The sequence below is a fragment of the Balearica regulorum genome, chromosome 10 (genome assembly GCF_011004875.1).
Source record: "Balearica regulorum gibbericeps isolate bBalReg1 chromosome 10, bBalReg1.pri, whole genome shotgun sequence".
Lineage (NCBI taxonomy): Eukaryota > Metazoa > Chordata > Aves > Gruiformes > Gruidae > Balearica > Balearica regulorum.
In genome coordinates, this window is record NC_046193.1 from 19,414,770 (window position 1) to 19,437,761 (window position 22,992).

At 44.4% G+C, this 22,992-nt stretch overlaps 1 protein-coding gene across 17 annotated transcripts in view; it reads right to left on the reverse strand.

Moving 5' to 3' along the window:
• Positions 1–22,992, reverse strand: part of FOXP1 (forkhead box P1) — a 390,389-nt gene that overhangs the window by 163,984 nt on the left and 203,413 nt on the right. For 12 of the 17 annotated variants that reach the window (XM_075762434.1, XM_075762440.1, XM_075762441.1 and 9 more), the window contains one exon: positions 3,912–4,093. The exons of 1 other annotated variant lie outside the window; for it this stretch is intronic. In XM_075762434.1, the coding sequence (XP_075618549.1) occupies positions 3,912–4,082 (171 nt within the window). In that variant the 5' untranslated portion in view covers positions 4,083–4,093. Of the gene's footprint in view, positions 1–3,911; positions 4,094–4,563; positions 4,739–4,792; positions 4,925–13,378; positions 13,500–22,992 lie in introns of those variants that run through there. 4 more of the 17 variants (XM_075762450.1, XM_075762436.1, XM_075762437.1 and 1 more) reach the window with 3 other exon arrangements.

The window sequence follows — 22,992 nt, forward strand, 5'->3', positions numbered from 1 at the left end:
AGTCATACCTCCTAAAAGTTCAAAAGCATTCTGGATTTGACAAAAGATACTGAGTTTTATACTCGTGGGGCAGCACTTGAAGTTACGGTATCAAAGTGGAGCTTGCTATTGATGTGGAGAAGTTTGTATTTCTGCCACCACGCAACACAGCATTTGGTGTCTTGCTGCTATATATCGGAATTCAACTTTGTATTCATTCTCTTTGTTCAATTTGTTTTCTTGTTTCTCTGATAATAATGTGAAGAACTCTTTCATGAATAGTCCCAAGGATAAAAATAAATCACAATAAATAATATTTATTTTATAAGGCAAAAAAAAAAAAAAAAAAAAAAAAAAGGACTGGCTAGAACTGAAGCATCAAACCTTCTATTTGAGTAGACGTCAGAAACCACCGAAGCAACTAAAGCTGTGATCATGTACATTAAAAGGCAGTTTGTCCCCATGAGTCTTTATTTATTGCTCCTTGGTAGGCAAGAGTCACCCCATCATTACATATTTTCTGTCCAAGTCTCCCTCACCCAGCAAGACTTTCAGCTTGTGGGTCACTCTGACACCCATTTTGCACCTCCCAGATGTTTTCCATGACGCCTCAGAGCCCAGAGATGTTGCAAGCTCTGCCTGGTACCCCATTCCCAGGTTTTCTGCCCTGTCCGGTGGTTCTGTCTCTGTGGGCACCTTGGGAAGAAGCTCCCGAGCCTCGCTGCCCGTCCCGGTGCCAAATGCCCGCCTCTGGTCTCCTCAGGAAGTCCAATGGCCCAGGTGACCTTCATGCCTACTCCAGGTTTTACAGGCAGGTCCCCAGAACTCTGCCTGCCTGTTCCACCTCATCCTGACAGTCATTCCCAACCAGTGGGAAGGCAACCCCTCCCACCCTCAGCAGATGCCAAAATACTGTGGGAAAGGGTTTTCCTTCCCTTCCAGCCTGGTTCTGGAGGCGACTTCTCCTACATTTATCTCCATTTTTATCCAACTCTTCCACAGATGTACTCTCCCTTAAGAGTCACTCATATTGCTTTGACTTTCTTTGAAAAGCATCTTACTTCACGATTACACATACAAACACCAGTTGGAGCCACTGGGTTTTACCACACATAGCAGAACTCATCCCCGCGTTTGCTACTCCCAGCTTAACAGTACATTTTACGAGATTTGCTAATGCTAAAATAATTTAGCATCGCTCTCCATCTCCTTGAGTGGCAGAATCACCCTAAGATGACACGGAAAGCGTAAAACTTGTCCTACGAGTCCTCCCTGCGCCCACACCGCACATTGCTCCTTCAAACACACAAACATCTGCGGTGCTCTGTATTTTTCCAGGATAAAGCATTTACAAGTTAGTAAACCCATTAAAACTCCCTAAAAAAGTCTGAAGCATTCCCATTTTCCTTTCTCATAGCAACAAAGCTAGCAGTCCTCATAAACGTATACATTTCACACAGAACGTGAACCAAAATTCAGCACAAATGCTTTACGCAAGCCATTGTACGTCCAGGTTTCACCGCTCGGCCACGCTCATCACGGGAATACACAACTAACACAAGAGCAAAGCTCGAACTACCCGCCACTGATATTTTTTTTTTTTTTTTGCCAGACAAAACAAGTGCCAGGTGGCAAAGAGAAAAGATTTGAATGAAATGCTCTTAAGAAATAGCTGTTTAATTCAGAACTCATTCATTTGTATTGAAGAAGCGTTTTGTAGAACGCATTCTGTTAAGTGACCTGAGAGCATATGTTGTATACGGAGAAACATCTAAACATTATGCTCCATGTTGTATGTGTATCTGTAAATGCTTGCATTAGCTGTCTGAAAACAACGGGTTTTTCTTCTTTTCAGCATTTAAAAATATTTTCCAAACACAAAGATTGATATTTTTATGCTAGCTCTGATTACCCTTTTGTTGTTATCAGGTTTTGGGTTTTGGTTGGGTTTGTTTTTGTTTTTTTTTAAATAACTGTTTTAAACTTTGCAATCAACTTGCTTTTTAAAAGATAAACTCCATGGAGAAGTTAGTCATCAAAACCAATTAACAGTAGAATTCAAACACAGACCATAAAGGTCTTTTAAGAACTTGGAGAAAAGCAAGCTCCCTCGACCACATTTATTGTACTGGCAGAGGATAAATAAACTATACGCTAAAATCCGAGCTGCGTGAAAGCAACCCCGAGCCCGGCAATCCTGCCCACCGGCCCCGCACCCTGCTCCCACGGGGGCTGGCAGCACCCGCGTCCGTGCCGGGCACCGTTCGGGGAGGGCTGGAGAACCCGCGTAGGAATGAATCGGTGCCACTCCTTAATTGACCGAATGGGCGGCTGTCGACCGACACAACCCATTACATGCGAGATTACGACGTTATCTAAGGCGGCGTGAGCCCTCCGGATGGCTACGGAGCAGCCCGGGCACAAGGTGCGGGCAGCGAGGGTTAGTAACGGCTGGCAGGAGCGGGGGAGCTGAGGTCCGAGCAATTCGGGCCTGTGGCATGCACGTGCGTGCGTGACCCCCCCCACCCCCCGTTTCTCTCTGCACAAAGCGGCATTGGAAAATTCCATAGCGCTCCTATGGAAAACGCAGCGTAATTAACTCATTTTGATACGAAGCCTTTTTGAGACGAGACCTTTGTGTTGAACATATTTTACTGTTCCACTCCTCTTCTACTGTCCTATATTAATCAAAACTGTAACCCCTGTTGTCTTTGCACTACGAATCAGAATGTGCCCCTGGCGAAGAATGAGGGAAAAGTCAACAGGAATTAAGTTTCAGTGCAACTGTTTACTCAACTGTGGCCTGCAGTTATTGAAATTTTATCCGTGGTTTTGTGTGACTACTGCAGTAATGAATTCAGCATGGCTGTGATTTTCTCACTGATGGTATTCTCACTTCAAGTAAAAACCTGTAGGATGAAAATGATTGAAACAACCAAAGTCTATGCATTTAGTATCATCCATTTTTCTGACTTGTTTAATTATGGCAGCTTTCTGTCTTAGGTTGGCAAACGGGGTCCCCTGCTCCTCCGCAAGCCTTCGGTTCGCTTTGTTTTTGAGTGCACGTTTTTTTCTTCCCCACAACAACCTGCTAAAAAGATCACTGTACACTTAGGGGAGTCTTAACCAGCTGCCAATCGCTTATTTAAAAGGTTTTAAGAATGCTTATTGCATTAGACAAAGCGCGGGTTAGGCGTAAGTGTATTCACCATGGCTCTGCTGCAGCCTTTGTTCCCAAACACGTTAATGATACATGCCCAGCACTTTGGTGTAAAATTTCCTTGGAGGGTTTCAAAATTTTATCAGGGAAAAGAAAAAGACAAAACATTATTATGCAGATAATTTACACTGGTGAACTTGGTCACTTCCCAGAAAAGACACTAATTAAAATACAAAGGCAAAATGCACAATTTGGTTCCGATTCTTCTGAATTGAGGAGTACTGACATAAGATGAATTTATTTATTTATTCTGACATTTTGCCGCAGCAGATACCTCCGCAGCCTTTCTCACTAATAGAAAACATTCTGTTGATAGAGGTTGCTAGGTTATATTAAAATTTGTTGCAAAAACAAAACTTAACGTTAGTGTATTTTCCACCCAGTGACATATTTTGGAAACCAGTTATTTGTATACAGTGGTTCACCCAATCACTGCCACCAGACTCAACACATTCAGGCAATGGAAGCAAGCCCTGATCTTTGGGCATTGCCAGGGAATGATTAAAAAAGAGCCCTGGAAAAAAAAAAAAAGTCCAACGTTTCCCTTTACATTAACGATTGCAATCCCCGATGGACAAAAAAATGTACAGAATGTCGTAGGCAAGTCCTAAAAGCATCCTCTGACTGGCAAATACGAAGGGTTTGGGAGGGGAGAGTTAAATGCTTCATGCTTTTGCTGGAAGTAGGAAACTTGTAATATGTCTTACGGTACCTGCTGTTGCTGAAGATGTGCTAAATCTGCAGCCCCAATTTCAACTGAAGGTGTCTCGCCGTTTGATCTCACTTCCCGCAGGCTGCACTCTAGTAAATGGTTGCCACCGCTCGCTCCATTCTGAATGGCTGAACCGTTACTTTTTGTCTCAGTCCCAGATTCTTGCATCATGACTCAAAAACCTGAAATAATTTAGGGGAGGGAAGAAAAAAAAAAAAAAAGCAGCTGTTAAAACAGTTGCTGTATATAAGGAGACATGCCCTGTTTTAAATCCTGCCAAAACTGTAAACATTTGTCATTTCCCTTCATACGATTTATCTTTCATTAATGGTTCATGCTACTAGTTTATGTTTATTTATCTGTTGGTACAGCTATAATTTTAGTAAGTTAGTTCTGTTCTAAATATAGTATTATTTGCTCAACATCTTTTTTCCCTTAGAGAAAAAAAAATATTTTTGAACGAACACACAGAATCCATAATTAAATTTCTCTAGTTACATCTGGATGCTTTCCTCTGAAATGGATGAGTCACTCTGCAACATACGATGGACAATATAAAGAACTCGATATACAGTACGCAGGGGCAGGCAGGTGAAGCAGAGGATTCACTACTTCAATTCCCATTCACTCCATGATATTGCTAAATTAGCACCTTTAATTACTCTGAAGCAATTTAGGTTGAGTCTGGGATGTGCTGGACACCATCAGTTTTCGCTGGGGGCAAACTGCTCACAGACTCCGTTTTTTTGGCAAACTTCTGGGCTGCGGATTCGGTCTGACTTTGGAAACGCTACGGCATCTCAGTGCAGAGCCTCCTGCGTGATCTGGCTAAACATCGTCGTGGTACCCGCAGCTACTCACAGCCGGCCCCAGCTACTCACAGCCGGCCCGCACGGCTCTCGACTCGCGGCGGATGTCTGTCCCTGGGTGCTTTACAACGCTGAGCTCACCAATTGCATCAGCGGGTCACAGGCCCCACGACGAGGATGAGGATGAGTGCCTTCTCGCTTAGCCCATAGCTCCCGGGATTCACACGTCTTTGTGAATTAACCGGCAGCATTTGTGCACAAGACCCCCCCCCAAACAAAGCAGACACACCACTGCTGCAAACCGCTACCTTTGAGATATTCTGATGAGTTTTATAGGTATTTCCACCTGCAAGGCCCCAAGTTACAGGACTTAAACGTTACTAACCTGCTCTGCCTCCGCCAGCCCACCCCTCCCTCCATTCGCGCTCCTCCTCTCACCCCTACCCCAGGAACACGGGCTACGGCAAGCCGAGCCGCACGCTCCGAGCACGCTGCCTGCTCCGCGCTAACTCACCACGTGCACGTGCGAGCCAAACGCCTCTGCGCAGGGTGGGTCACCTTGACAGTAAGATGCTTTATATTTAAGGGAGAACCCGTTTGAATTCAGTAACTACCCTGAATCAAAAGGAAGAAGAAAAATCCCTTCCCTTCCAACGAATAAGGGAAAATATCAATCCGAAAGGGCAAGAGAAAGCAATGCATTTCAACGGAAAAGTACCGAGGGAAAACCCTGTCCCTGGGAACCCCACACATGAGCGATGAGGAGCACAAAGGCACGGTACCGGCTGCAGCCAGCAACTCCTCCTTCCAGCACCGGCTCCCCAGGTGACATTCAGCATCAGGCCCCCCACGCCACCCGGCGCTGCGCGTGGAGGTACGCTGCGGCCCCACACCCAACAGCCCAACGCACCAACGCCAGACCTCTCGTTCATTCGGTAGCTTCAGACGGTCATAATGATGATCCATACGGCTGATAATCAAATTGTCCTAACTGAGAAGCAGCTGACTACGAGGACTTTGTCACCACCACGCTCCGGCGTTAGCACTCCTCACCGATTCACGTCCGAGGCAGGTGAACCACTCATTAGCCGGACCCTGCTCCAATCATGACGGGATCTATTCACGGTGACGGGCCGCCCAAGCACATGGATGGTGCTAGGACAGATTCAAATGTTCTGATTACATTTAAATAAATTTCAGCTGGTCTATGGAAATTTCTTTCAATCTGTTTTGTGAAATCTTCAAATTATGCAAGGGGACAAAAGGGCTTGGGGGCTCATTATAAAGCCTCTGTCAACTCCCTTGTAAAAGCTCCACAAATCTAAACTATCCTACAGCCTTCCCAACACCACTGGCAAACGCTTTTGGGTTCCAACATCATCCTGCTCTGATACAGACCAAGCACGGTGTGGTTTTCATTTTCGGCACTGTAAGGAAAGCCCACAAGCATGACAAGGTCTAAACAAGTGTTTACACCTAACAAGCAAAGCTGGATTACACACCGGGCAGAGACTGGTTGCTTCGGAAGAAGAGACAGGAGTGAGATTCCCCAGACAGCTCACAAGTTACTCAAAGGTGTACCATCCAACTTTTATATGCTACACTACTAAAAAGGACACATCTCTTTTAACCAGAGATAAATCAAAAAGAAAGAACCGATGTCATTGTTTTCTGCTTCCATCCAAATTTGGGATCAAGCCTCAAGTGGAGAAAATGGAGCATCACATTAATTTACCTCAGCAGAAGATCTGGACAAGGATGACCACCACATAAAATCAGCTTAGCAGGTTCAACCTACAGAATTATGTCTTTGACTGTTTTGATGCACATGGTGGCTGGCACATCACCACCACATAGACCACATCCAACAGAGGAAGGACACACTCAAGAACTGGTGGAAGGTGCCTCCAGCAGATACCACAGTGGAAAGAGATGTCAAAACCAACATATTCTAGCAGTAAAGAAGGACATTTCATTGTCCAACACTCCTGATGCAACAAATTGACTGGAAGCAAGAACCTGGATAAACTACTAAGGAGGGTCAGAGAAAGCACCAACCAAAGCTCTGGGATGCCTCTGACGGCGGCATGAAGAACGTGCACCACTGAGAAGCAGATCTATCACTGCTGGATCACGATTTGTTGGCTTGTCCTTCTGAGCGACATATATCCAGGATACAGAAAATAATTCACAAGCAAACTGGTCAAGAAATTATTTATTCTCTCTAGGATTGCAAAACGCTCCTGGAAAGCAACAACAGCAGAAATTGCTACAATTTTTCCAACCTATAGGACTGAGAAAAAGATGGATTATTTATAGGTTTTGGTCACAAAAAAATCATAGTTCTTGAGAACCTTTTCCACGACAAATTTCAGGCTCCGTTTTACCTTTCAAAGCACCCCAGCCAGTTACCACCTGAGCTGCACAGGGCTGGCCCCTCCGCTGGTGGTGCCCACCCTACGTATCATACCCAGCAGAATCGGCAGCAGCTATCAAGGAAACGGAGCTGGAAATGGAGTTGGCAAAGAGACTGGCCAAAAGAGTAAAAAGAAAATTGTGATGTTTGGACTTTCAAAAAAATATTTTAAAAGCAGAAGTCAACATTTTGAGCAAATTTTCTTTAAAAACACCCATTCACAGACAGTCAACGTCAATGTAACTTCAGCTGAAGACCAATACAGAACGAATCCACTTTGCTAAAACACCTCCAATAGACAACAGGATTTTCAAGGGAGAAAAAGATAAAACTGTTTATTTCTTCATTGTAGTCAAATGTGAGTTGACATAAATAATCACGGTTTGGTTTGATCATTAAGCGTCATGTCATGAAAATCAACCTACAAGAGCTTTCTGCAAGAATGATTATTATTTGTCTTTTTGAGCACACCTACATGAGCTGAGGTGATAGTACAGTGAGGATGGCTGAGATAATTGTCTCTCACAGCACAGAGTAGCGGGCCTTACAGAAGCCTATTAGTGAAGTCTGTCATTCAAAATCGTGAAAGAAAAACGCAAAGCAAGGTTGACTTTATGCAACATGATTAGGTTTCGTGGGTACTGAACTGAAGCTTCAGGTCTAGTACCACAAACTGTGATTCTGGTCCGAATACAACCCCAAGTAACCAAAATAGTGCTGAAGAAGCTGTTACACATAACGATTTATTACAGGAAATACAGTACTCCACAAAAGCTTCCGTGACATGCAAGATACCATGTTCTGACTTAAGATGTTTAATGGCAATAGAGCACATCCATCTCATGTGTTCTACAAAGCAGAATGACCCTCATATCAATTCTGCAAAGGAAAATGTATTTTTACAGCTTAAAATAGATGGGTTCTTCCAAGTATAAGTATGTTTTCTTTTTTTTCTTAATAAAAATTCCACAATACTCACGATAGGAGGGACAGAGAACAACTCCTAAGACTATTAAAGATGACACAAGATGTTTTTCCCACATGAAGGGACCAAAGCTAAGCTGCAGTATGAACAACTTGTAAAATTTTATCCTGAAATCAAGGCCCACATAATAAAATAACTGTTGTTATATGACTTAATGTCAGGTTGGTTTAAAAATCTCACAACAGTAATCAATTTCTCAAGCCTCCCATCTTAACCCACGCAAACCCTTTTCTAGCTTTGACGCACAGTCAAATACAAAGCCAAAGCCATACAGTTTGGCTCATCTCCTTGGTGAATATGTTATGTGCAAGGTAATGGAGTAAAACTTCAGTAGAGTGGAATCAAAGCAAGGCGTTCCATCAACAGGAGGACAACAGCTAATCATCTTCCAGATGACTTGGACAGAGGTAGGGGACAGCTAATTTCCTAAGGGCATGGTCAAAATTGAAAAAACATAGGTTGGATGTGAAGTTTGGCTGAATCAAAATGATCTTTCTGAGGACTGCAGTGTCGGTGTTTTGAACTCAAAAGACAGAACCTGAAGAAATCCTAATTTTGAAAACGTTCTGTGCTCATCCATTAAAAACAAAAAAAAGTCCATAACATCACAAAGACCAGATGCTGCAGATACACGTCACTCAGCTCCACTGGACTATTTAGATGAGCAAGGTTAAGCATGGAGATTAGTAGGCAGGAGGTGGGCGCTGAAGTGTGCAATTTCTGCAATTCTTCTACTAGTATAGTTTCTAAAGACTAAGCAGCATTGTTTAATGTCAGCACGAGGGAGGATTTACTGACTGAAGCACCCGTCAGAATAAGGTAACGGTGCAAGTCTAAAAGAGTGAGGGACTGATACTCGATGTATTTAGATGCCTCACCATACATGGAGGCATCTGGCGAGACATTTTTAAGACTCCTGCATAAGCACCAATCTACGTCTTTAAGCATCTCATCACCTTTAAAAAACTATCCCTGGGGTCTTCTGGGCCTTAAAATCTTTGTTTTAACATGCTTCCAGACTCAGCCTGGACTACACGTTCAGATGTAGCCTGTATGTTTCAAAGCTACTTCCAAAGCTGATGATTTTATTTCAGCTATTAGTACTTGGAGTTGTTTACAAATCTCTATATATGCACATAAAGATCACTCAACATTTCCCCTGGAAACAGTGCTAGAGCAAAAATGTTGTTATAATACATCCCTCCTTTGTCACATTTGTGAAAGATTTTAAGCTAACAAAAAGTTCAGTCTTTATGCCAGGGCAGTTAATTAAGGTTGACCAAGTCAGGCAGAAGTAAATTAACTTGGCTGATCAATTATTTATATGAAGCAGAATAAATGCCCTTAAAGAACTTGGCCCAGCCATGAAAGGACATGTAAATTAAACACAACACAGATTTATAACATATATTTCTACTTTTACAGACAGAAGAGTTAATGATAAAATCAGTTTTAAGTGATCAAACGACAAGATCTAGTCCCAAATTCTCCAGCAGGCGTACTATCCGCACACGCATGGTTTATCAGTAAACATTTCACCTATTTGTTGCAAGCAGTTCCCCAAAGCAAGCTCAGGACTAACTTTAGAGCACTCCTCTGTGTAATTGTAAAAATACCCGAACGACGTTTGGAAGCCTTTCATGACAACGCAACGCTGCAAAGGCAGGATTTTACCTCTGGACAACGAAACGAACTCCAGAGCGTGACCGGCAAGGCAATGCCCAAAGCACGAGCAAAGCTGCTTCTTACCCCCAGCACAGGTACAACAGCAATGCCGAAGCAGCCTGGCACTCCCGGCGCCGTCGGTTATCGGTAACGAGGACCACGATGGCTTTCCCAGGAGACCACTGCCCAACTCACAGGCGGTCCCTTCTAGTCCCAGTATCTTTGGAGCAAGCGCCCTGTGGGGGAAAGCGCCTCGGGCTCCACATCCCACCGCCGCTTCTGAATTTTTCCAGGAACATGCTTCGACGGTCACCGGCCGATGCCGAAACACCCATCTCCTCCAGTCCCTAGGTCGGTGAGGCGGCCAGCGGCACCGTCCCGCCATCCATGAGTTCAGTAAAAGAAAAAGGATGCACTAGTGGAAATTAAAAGCCTTGTGTAAGGTAAGGCTTTGATCTACCGTGGGGGAAGGCGTACAGATGTTCAGCTGCTCATTTACTAAATTACACCATGTCACAATTAACTGTGAATCAGCCAGCTTCACATGAGCAGCTCGAGGGCTGCCACCACGCTAAGTACAGAAATAACGCTGGGGAGGGGAGTCCAAACCAGCCAGGTGGACCAGATATCTTCTCTCTGCCTGTGTTTGTGGTTAGCACGACTATTAGAAAGAGCCAGCCCAACATATGGCATGATTTAACTCAATCGCATCACGCTGAACTCACCAGCCTTTCTCAACTTACAAACCCCTCCGCTCTCGTCATTGCAGATGGGTGAATACCCGTCATGCTTTTAGAGTTTTCAGTAGCCGTCATTTATCCTGCTGACAGGGTGTATTTTAGGTATAATTATGTACTAACTAACTATAGATCAACTGTCAGTACGTTAGGGTACTTGTTGGATAAAACTTCATGCTTACCCTTTTGAAGGCCACTCGCCTACACACTACTGGTGGTTGCTGAATTCTGCAGGAGCAAGAGACAGGAGAAGAGAATGCAAAGAGCAATTGAGGGTGATCTTTTAAGAATCAACCGAAATAGTAAGGAACGGAACGAGTCAGGCTCTGCTGTCCTGAAAAGCGATGCTGAGTCACGTCTGACAGCGGCGTTTGGAGGAGGAGAGGCAAACGTGGAGCAAGGCAAGGGAGGAACGCGTACGGGATGTGTGAAAAGAGGAAACAAAGAGACAGCGACGAGGTGAAATCCTTTGATATTTCCTCAGCTTAAAGAGGTAATTCAATGCATTAAAATGGATCCTTGAAATTTCAAAGGATGAAACTTGCACAACAAAGATTGTCGAGAGTGCTATTTTCTAGGATTAGAACAAAAACGTATTGGGATTTGCTATATGATCTTACATTGCTGAGCAAGACTGTATACTTGCTGTTATGCAAGCACCATCTTCCAATAGCGAATTTTCATAATTATAACAGAAAGGCGTAAATTTTCTAATGCATGGCAGTTCAAAAAGTAATCAAGAGAATGAGCCTGAGGGCTATTTTAATGTATGCAAAGCTAGTGACCCACAGTAAATGGGAGGTAGGCTTCAATGAATGCAAAGTAATGCACACATACTAAAGACCTGGTCTGATGAGGGACGGCTAAAATTAACACCCAATTAATTTCCGAATTGACAAACAAATGAAACCCATAAATCTACTTTCTCATTAATTTTCTTGTGGTATAATTTAAAGCAGTAATATGAGGGCAAAAACTGAGCATTATCCATCATAAATATCAAAAAAGATAGCACTGTAACACCATAAATTATGCATATTACCTGTTGTTAAAAATGATTAATGTATTATCAACTTTATCGTGCACTGTATATGTCTAGACGTATCTAAAATCTGAAATTTCATTTAGTGCTTAGGAAATAAAGGGTCCAGAAGAAACGGGATTATCCGCAGCGTGTCCTGGGCTTTGCCTCCTGACACAGGCGCAGCCCGGCCGCTCTGCTCTCGGCTGGGCTCGTCCCAAGCCCCGGGTCGGCGGAGGTTGAGCGCATCGCAGAGGCGATGCGTGCCGAGCCTCCCCGGGGAAGGGAAGCTAATCACGCTGCTCTCGGAGCATCCCCGAGAACCGATCCGCGGCACGGCCCCAGCACCTGGCTCACATGGGGCTGCTCCCCTGCCCTGCCCGCCCGATGCTGGGGAAGAGCGAGCTACTGGCGATGCAGAGCCGTGGGGAGGGGAGGGAGGTAAAAAAGGAACAAGGAGGAGAACGTGAAGCTGTAACTAAATTCGGTGAGTGAAAAGCCAGTGCCTTCCAAAAGCGCTCGAGCACATCACCTTGGCCAACAGGAGAAGGGTGCAGGTTGCCTTACCTCCTCCTCCCTGGGGGTCACGTCAGTGAGAAGCTGAACTTCCACCGAGCTGAACCTCTACCAGGGTTTATGTCCGCTCACCACCCTCAAGCCTCCTGAGTAGCAGCTTCACCTACTCCTGTCCAGATGCAGGCTGCCACGACTTTTTATTTATTTAACTGTATACAACGACACAACATCTTTCACTGTTTGCATGCATGGCTTGCGCTGTCTGGGTTACTTCTTTCCAGCAGCAGCATGTATCGTTAGGGCCATGGGAACCTGAAATCATTTGGAGGCAGCTCAGTGACTGATGCTCTGCAGGAGCTGAAATTTAAGACAGCTGTGGTGAGGAGAAGGGAAGGAGAGTCAGGAGCCTAATCCCACTTGTGCCACGCTGACTTATTGTGAAATCATGGTCAAACTTAACTTCTTAGAGAATCAGTCACTGCAGTTACCCCTAAGGAAATCTCTTCTGCCGAGGGTGTTGCTGACCACAAACAGAAAGAACAGAGAACAAGCAAATCCAAGGAAAATCAATTGAAACAGACATTAAAAGGTTGCCATTTGCTCTGTTCAAAAGAGCTAGAGCTGGTCCCCATGAAAAGCTAGGGCACCAAAACAGACCAAGCTGTGAAGATAACAGCTCTCACTCCTTTCCTTGAGGTAAGACCCAACGCGTTAGGCAGAGACGATGGACAGCTCAACTTCCCCCGAACAAGCTTCTTGCATCCTCCATTTTACACACATGCACAGAAGTTACTCCCAGTCTCACCTTGGATAAACAAACCCCCTCTGCAAAGCCAGCTCTATCTCAATCTATGCCTCTCAGCTTGACAGCTATTAAAATCCATATTCAGCATGAAGCTCATGCCATAGCTGCATAAAAGCTCTAGAGCTGGGCCACTTCCAAGCGACTGGCAAATATGATGTAATCATTTACATACCATCATCGGCAGAGTGAGGTTCCTTTCTCTCTCCTGGGGAGAGCTGTCTTTCAGCTGCGAGCTTGACAGAAATCATCCTTACCATCACTGGGATCATCATTTATTTGGAAGGAAAGGAACGACGGGTGGCAGGGAAAAAAAAAAAAAAGGGCAAACCAAACAAGAAACCATACTTCATTTTGTACCATACGACTCCGCGACTGCTACCGTACGGACACGAGCACCACCCGCACTAGAGGAAAAACTCCTCTGGAAGGAGGGATGCTTAACCACAGCATGGTGAGGCGCAGAGCGGCTGCAGAGAGCTGCCTGGGTGCCGGCGTCTCTCGGGAGGTACCTACCTGCTCATCCCAGCCCGGGCGCAGCAGCGTGGGGGGTTCCCCACGGTTTCGTGTAAAACAGGAACAGAAACTGCAGAGCTGTTCTCACAGCCCAGGACTTATTTGTTTGTATGCACACTGCTCTGAGCTTGCAACATAAACTCTCACAGTCTGGCTCACAGAAAAACAAGACTATTCAATCAAGTAAAAGACCAAAGTTGCATTTAGTAAATATGGTTAGTTTATGGTAGACAACAGCAGCATCGCTACAATAAGATAGTATCAAACCTTGCAAGACCAAGTGCTGGCTGTAGATGAATTAGACTCCCACCCTTCATGCATATCTCCATTAAAGTGTTTCTAAACTCTCTACCAGCCTCCAGAAGTCAAAAACAATCTCAAAGCCAGGTGCAACTTCGCAGTACTTCTGCACAATACAATTTTCACTTCGCTATTTTCACTTAGTTTAATGCAGCGAAGGTTTGATTCATCACTGTAACACGAATCAATTAACGAGCGGCTTGTCCGCTTACACACTTCAGGTACCTCCCGCTTCCCCTCCAGCCCCGACACCGCTCCAGCAGCCAAAACGCACAATATGTTTGGACCACTGGTGCGAGCTAGCGAATACAATCGATCACATTTTTATGCATATTTTGCAGCTTGCTTTTCCAAGGGATGAAAAGGACAATTATTTAACTTTATCTTTCAAAAGCTTCTTAGAAATGTATATTCAAGATATTTTAACAGATTAATTCACATAGAATGGAACAGACCCCACCTTCTTACAAGAAGAGTTAACATTTCTTTCTCAAGGTCACTCTAACAGGGTTTACTCCCTTTGTGTGCGAAGCCCTAACGATTTACTGTTAGTGCTAACAGGTCCTGCCTGGCATTTGAAATTCAAACCCCATTCAGAAACAACAACAAACAATAATTTTGAAAAACAAAGATAGTGTGAGTGAGTTTTTCTTGCTCATTTGCAAAACAACCCAAAAGCAACAACTACCAGGACGGCGCTCTCTAATTAGAACTCCCAGAAACCAAAGAGCAAACAGCCAGCGTACAGAAATTAGCAGATGTAAACGCAGTTTTCCAGTTATAGAAAGAAGAAAAGCAGCTCTGTCATCTCGCTCGCAGGAGGAGGAGCGACTGAGCACGTTTTTAAATTTGGTATTTTCTCTCCATTCAAACGGCTCTGCTTCTAAACCAGAAATTTTTTTCTCAGATCTCCTCAGAAATAAAAGTGAAAGCTTTGCCTTTTCCAGCTCCACCGAGGGCACACGCATCAATTAAAATCCGACATGAGAAAAGAGGGAAACCGCAAAGCCCCCCGACCAAACGCTGACACAGGATGCAAGGCTGTACTTTCAGGGTGATTACCTGGTTCATAGCCCTATACCTTTGTCCTAGACCTTCTAACTCCTTGTTTGCTCCATGCAGGATTTTCTAGCCATCAGCCGCCTACCACTGCGCTAGTCGTCTTGCAGGAGTGCTCTCTCCCTTCTGAAAAAAGCAAACAACTGGATAGATATCATTACACTAAGGAAATCTCTTGGAAAAACCAAACAACTTGCTAATCTTTCTAGCCCCTTCACCCAAGTTAAAGATAAGCAAAGCAAACCAAAGTGAGTTTCAGCCACATTCCAGGGACAAGCTCCCCTTTTTCTCCTTTATCAAAATCCCAGCATTTAAAGGTTTTTTTCCCAGACCTTGCAGGATAAACTGCTGCTCACACCCGCAAACAAAGCAATATTTGTTTAATAACTGATTGCTGCCATGGGTACAGTAAACAAGGGGCCCAGCATTTGTGTTTATGAACAAACACATCATCTTGCAAGAGCAATTTAACATTAACCAGGTGGAATAATCAACAGATTTCATAGGTGACACTCGGGGCAGGACTAATGTAAACAGAGCAGGGAGGAGAAAGGGGCCACTCTTAGGGAATCAAGGTTGAGGCAAATGCATTACACAGTAAACAGCTGGGAAGAACTCAAGACAAACAAATAGTCATTCTTCTGACATTTCGAGAAGCAGAAAGGTTGTACGTTACATACATCAGCTGCTGACCACCATGAAATCAAACCAGTTGGGGACCAGGCCTTCTTGTTTACACAGTGCCATGTTTGCTTATAAACAACAATTTGCTGTTACCAGCCTCGCATTACTCATTGCATAAACGAGCAGATCAAGTGAAATCCTGTTAACTCTTCTGTGGATTGAGGGGGTTTTTTTCCTGCCCTTCAACAACAACAAACAAAAAGCCTTTGCAGCCTTGCTGTGCAACCTCAAGACAACGGGCAGCACAGGAAAACACATAGCTGTGCATCTGTTCCAATCAAGGGTAAAGAAAGGAGTTGAAAACGCTTGAAAGTGTTTTACAAAACAAGATTTACCAGCCAAACCACTGATGTAAAAGATCTATTTACATTTTTTAAAAAACAATCAGCAACTGCAAAAGGTGGCATGAAAAATTTTCCTTTCCCCCCCAGAACACACAAGTAAAATGATGGCTTTCCGCACAACTTAACCTGCCCAGCACGACCGTGCACACGTGTGATTTCACACACGTACACCCGTGCCCACGCCAGCTCCCTGCCCGAGAGCTATGGCTCTCTGTAGGCAGCGACACACGAGGCTGAAGCGGCAAGGCATGGTTCAGCCCTCTTCCTCCTCCTTTCTCTCTCCCATCCTCAACCCTCGTGCTTCTGCCTCCCATCACCATTCTCCGATCTCTGCAGATCTCCCCAGCTCTTTTGTTAACCCAAGCAGGGTCAGAAGCACCTCTGAGGTCTTCTTCTCACAGCTGAAACCTCCGGCCCCCAACTGCTACCCACCCGATGTCCATCTCTGGGCGCCGGGGCACTGTGACATTAGTCCTCCAGGTGCTCAAGACACCAAAGTCCCCTGGGTTTCCCACATTCCTTTCCCATCTCTCATCCCCATAATGCTCAAGAAGTTGTCCATTGCAACGCTCCTCCAGGGAGTGAACATGGATTTCGGGAAAGATCTGAAGCACGGGGAGAGAAGATGGATGGACCTATCGGTAGGGGTTAATCCAGGGCTCCGGGTTACATTCCTGCCCCGACACAATCCCTGCGTGTGACCTCCAGAAAGCTCTTCATCCCTCTCCTACAAAAAGTAAGCCCTTGAAGATATTGTACTAGTTAGATCCGGGTAGAGGATGTAGTTGTGGTCTATACCATGGGTCCTTTATTCTCCCAGCCGCACCGTGGCCCCTGCCTGGTTCACCACTACCTCCTGGTGAGCACCAGCACTGCCACCAAACACAGAGTGAAATCATCCCAGTTTTGAGTATCTGAAGCATCCAAGGCCAGAGCTGGCCCTGGGACTAATCTCCTCTCCCTTGCCATTTCATGTGCAAACAGCGCGGTGGCCAGAAGCCTCCCCCCTCATCATTTTTTCACAAGTTTTAGAATATTTGGTACTTTTCTTCACAGCACAATCCTAGACATCCACGGCTGGCCAAGAACCTCCGTTTTCTCTCTCAGAAAATATTTAGCCTTTTGTTGTAGTACGAAGGAAAAAAAAAAAAAAAGGTTCAAACCCATGAAATCAGTACAACCTACTAATAAGGCAGGTATTTAAATAAAACCCAAACGCAGTATTGTTCAGGCAACCTCGTATTTTTTCATACATCGGGTTGACAGCATAATAGCTGGCAGGATGAAAGGTGCGACTCGAGGACGGGGTTGGCGTCCGCACACCAGGAAAACAGAAGTGCTGCCCCATTTCCTGTGCTTCAGCAGAATATTTCTGATGTCTGGGGCTGCCGAGGACTTAACTCTGAATTAATGATTACACACAATACCCTCCTTTCTCCCCTCCCTGCAGGAAAGCGAGGGCCAGCCTCACCGAACGACTGTGGGCAGGCAGGCACGGGTCACGGGGGATTTAGATATTTCACAGTGGCTTCAAAAAATTTAGACACCGCAACCTGAAGGCTTCTGAAAACATCAAGCTTCACATAAAAGTCCTGATATTTCCCTACTCGAGACAACCGCTCTCACCTCAGCCGTGCTGCCTGTTCCATGGCTCCTTTTCCAGCACGTAAAATCACAGTTTATTCAGTACAAAGTAACTACGGTATGATAAAAACTATAAGCATATCATTCAAATGCTTTATTGGTCAAATAGATGGATGCTTTTATTAGTCCAACCTTTTTTGTAATGGAGTGCCACTGATGACCCAGTGTTAGCCTCATTCCCTGCTATTAATCACACTTCTAAGAGCTCATTTTGCTTTAAAATCTTAAGAAATTGCTATAATTTAAAGACATGGTGTCTACATAATGGGAAATGCTTCACAGATTGTATCATTCCATATAACACGGGATTTTTATGGCAATGCTGACCACGATACCAAGGTATTACAAAACTTGAATAAAATATTTTATGAAGAAAATCTAAATGTAAACTTACTTTTGCATTTGTGGTTTTCCACATCCATAATGTTTTAATCATAGCCTTTTGGGAGTTGCAGTTTTCAACTGCTTGTGGCTTACATAGATTAACACTACAAAAACACTCCCTGAACAAATATAAACAGAACAAAAGAAAATTAAATGAAAATTAAACAAAATAAAAGGATGAACCATGAAATAAAGACTCATCAAGCTATATTTTAACAATTTTAACACAAGGGATTTATCCTTGCATTGACTGTATTATATCTTTTCTGCACAGGGAAAACAGATGATGTTTACTGTGAAAAACTTTTACGACAAAGTGGAAGCGTCTTACGAATTTACCTACGCTGAGAATTAAATTAATATAATGATGGTCTTAACCTATATTACTAAAATGTACTTTGCAAAATGTTTTGACAATGTTGACTGCTGCAGGAGGGAAAACACATTTAAGACAATTTCAGCCAAATGCAAAGCAAAAGCCTTCCATTTTTCAAATGTAAAATAAAAAGCATCTTTAAACATCTTCTTATGAAAGAAAATGCAGTGCAATTATGTTATATGGCAAGTACAAAAGCATGTTCTTTTCTTCAGTTCTCTAACAAGATATTAGTACCTCCTGGCCTTAGGAGTTCCGTGTGTAAATCACATCATATTCAGAATGTCTGAATTAATTATAATAGGAGCTGGAGAGAAATGTTAACTTTCCAGGTTGTTGCTAAGGATTAGCCCTTGTTTACAATTCTGTATTTATAGAACAAGAAAAATTTGTCAAATGAAGGGCAAAGAGGAATGCAGGAACACAAAGTTAGCTTTGACTTCAAAACAAATCAGATCTTGCAACCATTCCCTGAAAAGAAAACCACAGTTTTTAATGTGAAGATGCAAATGAGTCTCAGAATATAAAAATGTTTTATAATTCTGTGCATTCAACACTACTAGATGTTATTTAAAGAATTTATGTTAACATTTCTCATCCTCACACAGCAAGTCCAAGATGCTGCGAACAGCATCTATTTAAAATGGATCGCGTTTCTCCGGGGCACTGGGTAGCCGAGGAGGCTGAAGGAGAAGGCAGCAGTGGGTTTGGCCCCCAGGCACCAGATTCGTAGGGGTTCAGGGAACTCCAAAGGGGTTCAGGGAACTCCAAAGGGGTTCAAGGCAGCATGCTAGGAGGAACAAACCCCTTGCCTTCAACAGGCTTAACGCTGGCTACATTGGAGGGCTGCATCTTCATCCAGAGGGCAAGTCACGAATCTCAAAACCATTGGAAAAGGCTCCCCCAAACGCGATGTGAACAAGCCACCTTTTAAGAAGGGCACTCGGGAACCCAAGAAACGTCCACCAGGCAAAACACGGCATTTCTCAATTTGAGCTCAAGGCTCAAAGTGCATGGGAAGGGTCCCAAGGAGCAGAGTGCCAAAGCTTTGCAGGGACTTGCAGGTCTCGGGCACAGTTGGCAAAACTGGCCGGGGAAGTTTATACTGCTCTCGTCACTATTCTGAGGATAAAGAAAGCACTTCGGCCTCCAGCACTTTCATTTCTTTTTTGCAAACAAAGGCACACCCACTACAATTAAGTTGCAAAACCATTTTCATTAGGACTCCTTGTTTTCACACACTTAAAGCCTTCTAAGACCTGCAGTCCCTCTCATGCTCCCAGCAGTGTGTGCTTGTGAGTGGAAAACTAAGCAAGGGCTCTTTAGTGGTTTCAGTTTATGGAGAAGCAAATGGAAAAATGCTTTTTCCAGTTAAAAAAAAAATAAAAATGTAACCACCAACTTCTGAACAGGGTGACTTGCAAAAATGCTGAGCACCCACAACTGAGAGCATCTAACCCCCCTCAAGAATCAGGCCCAGAACACAATAAGAAAAATGCACTTAGCTAAGCTTTTGTGGAAATATATGGTGTCTCCTTGCCTTGCCCTGTCCAAGGGCTCTGGCTATCAGATTACAGCTAGGACAGCACGATGCAGAAGAGAAACCATACATGTGCCTGTGAACATTTGCGTGCAAGCTAACACACGCACACACAAAGTACCCAATGTATCAGTTTGGCATCAGCCAGAACAGAAGAATTGGGACAGAAGAGGTGATTTTCTCCCCAGTTTTGTCTTGATGTTTTCTTTCCCAGGAACAGCTCTAGTCTGGGTTCAGAGTAAGGATCCCACTCCACCACATTTCTGTGCAGGAGACATGTTACTGCACGCGTTCCTCAACAGCCACATGCTCAACGGTGACACACATGGATCCCGAGCACCCAAAAATACAGTTGGTCCTCAGCGCAGTGGCCCAATAGAGGGGAAAAAAAAAAGTGTGAATTTTTTCCACCTCAAAATTTCATCCTGTGCCTGAGAAAACTCCCTAAAAAAGCTCTGTCGAAACCGATTTGTTTCTACTCACCAAAAAAAGCACATATGCCTACTTTTGAGTCAGGATGCAGGAAGCCAAACTCTTAATCCCTCTTCTGCATTCACCCATGGCTGAAGAGCAATGCCCATCTCTGAGCCACCATCAGAGACAGCTGGGAGAGGCAACCGCAGGGAGGAGCAACTGGACACCAAACAAGCCTCTCCGGCTTGCCTCGGCCAACAACAGCGGGCAATCACGAGCACTCCCGTGGTTGCCCGTACCTTTTCCATGCACGATGCCAACGCAACAGAAAGCCTCGCAATAAACAGCGCTGCGGCCCCACGACCTCTCCAAAACAAGCGGTTTGGCCTTGGACTGGAAGGGTCCGTCACGGCCAAGCTCGGCAGAGGTTGCTCTGCGCTTCTGGAAATGGTCTTTCTGGTGCCGAATCCCCAAGCGGCACGCGGGGCCGTTTACAACCAGCGATGTGTATTTAACGTTCAAAATCTGCACTGAAGACAGTATTTGAACATCTCCAGCCACACGCAGGTGCGTGGTCACACAGATGTGCTGACTCCCAAACGCTGCAGAGCTAACGCATGTGGCTTCCTGCTCCACGGGCTTGTGAAAGAGAAGGATACACTCTATTTACACTCTATTCAAGGCAAGACTATTCAATGTCAGGATGTGCCATAAGGGGGTAATTTGCACCCTAAACTGGATTGTACGGTACTGCAGTCACAGACTGTATGATCTCTTCCTTTGGATTAAAACTGTTTGCACAAGTCAAAGCGGAACAAGGAGAGTAACAAAACATACAGTGTATTTTGTTCTACACTGCAGCCACATATTTCAACCGCCTCAGCCGAATTCTTAGAGTAAACACAGCTTTAAAAGAAAATAGCTAGAATAAAGGGCTTCTGGAAAGTTCCTACTGATTATGCATGCAAGAATTCTGCTACTGCTTCCTCCCATCATCTGAAAAACAAACCAAACACCCAACTTCCACAACTATCTACAAAAGTGCTATTTTTCTGAAATGTGTTACAATACTATCTGAGGTCTGCAAGTTGTAATGAATGCATCTTGTTTTGTAAAATACACAGAGGAGCTCAATTAAATGAACAACTGTAAAGGAAATAGAGCTGATAAAGGAATTAATGCTCCGCGTGCCAGATCATAACATAACATCTAGAATAACAAAACCATGTCAAACATGCAACCGCTGAAGACTTAAAAAAAAATGAAATTAAAAAGTTAAATCCTAAAACATTTTAGGCATGTAAAATTAAGATCTGCAAAACTTATTTTACAGAATTGAGAGGGGAGCATGGGCAGCAGCAAAGGGATCTCTTGTAGCTGTTGCTTCAAGATCTATTAAACACACAGAAAGAACATTTTACAAATGATCACCTGCTCCGCCGATGACCCACTCCTTTCTCAGTGCCCAACCTGTATTTTTCCAAAAACCAAGCTAACCCCATTCCCCATCCGCCAAAGCATGACTGAGTTTGTATCTAGGGCTCTTTTTTTTTCTTTTTTTTTCTTTTTTTTTCTTTTTTTTCTGTTCCCTGCTGTTTTCCTGCGCCTCTCGGGCTGCCCACACGCTGGAAGGGAGCTGCCAGCCCCGGTGCCGGCTCAGGCTGCCTGCACACACGACTCCGACACCGGTGGGAGCACAGATTAGAGCTCAGCCGGAAGGGAGACATCGAGGGTTCTGCAAAACCTCGCACGTCGGCTCTTCTCCTTTCGCAGTTGGCGTGTGAACTTGTAACTCGGAAATTGCAAGTTCCCACCAATTTTTTGGCAACTTGAACGTAATTTTTAGGAAAACATAGTATGCGGCTTTTGGCACACGGAACTACGCGCTAAGACTTTTCAGACAAAATATGCAAAGGTGATGGTCTCACAAGCCTTTAAGGGCTTGCTGGAGGAAACATGGGTTTGGAAGACAAGAGCACAAAATTCTGACTCCAACAAGCAGCAATAAAAGTCTGTGTTCAAGCAGCTCCACAGACACTTACTCACAAAATGGGCATAATATCTGCATATGGAACAGCTAAGGCAATGCGATGTACCCACGGTTATACACCATACAGCAAGCCGGGCATCTAGAGCTATCTGAAACCATCCTTCTGATATAGTTTTGACTTAAAAGGCAAGACTATAGGCACTTTTTGGCAGCCTTGAACATCAGCATACTCGAGGGAGAGGAGGGAGAAAAATACTTTAAATTACAGAGATGCTAATCTCCTAACTTTTGATGTGTCCAGCTATTAGTCAAGTTGCTTTGGCAAAACATCTGGCTTGAGCTGTGGGCCTCACGAGCAGCGTGAGAAGCCCTTGGTCGGGCTGCAGCCTCATCATGTCAATGCAACAACCACCTGTGCTTCCCCCGCTCCTCCAGCCACAGCCTGCGTGCAGGTCGCACACACCTCTCTCTATCACCTTGCCATTGGCAAAGGCTACCGGCATCCTTTCCTCCTCTTAGAGATGCAGAATTAGCACGGTATTTATTTCTTCCCTTCTTTAAGTAAGACCTTTCGCAGAGGTATGAAACTAGAGGAGCTTCGTCAGGAATGTTATCCCCAGGGCTGCTGACCTGCATGGAGTTTCCGACGGCAAAGATCCCGTGGGTGGTAGGCGTGATTACCAACAGGGAGGGATATAAGGGAAACTCTACGGACAGCGTCAGCTTCATGCACCACAGCCAACAGCTTCAACAATACTAAGTACACAAAGTATTAATTACCAACATTATGGCCCATAGATGGTCATGGCCCACCAAAGCCGTCCAGACGACGAACTGTAGCAACTTCAATTAAGGGATAAGATGTATCATGATTATACA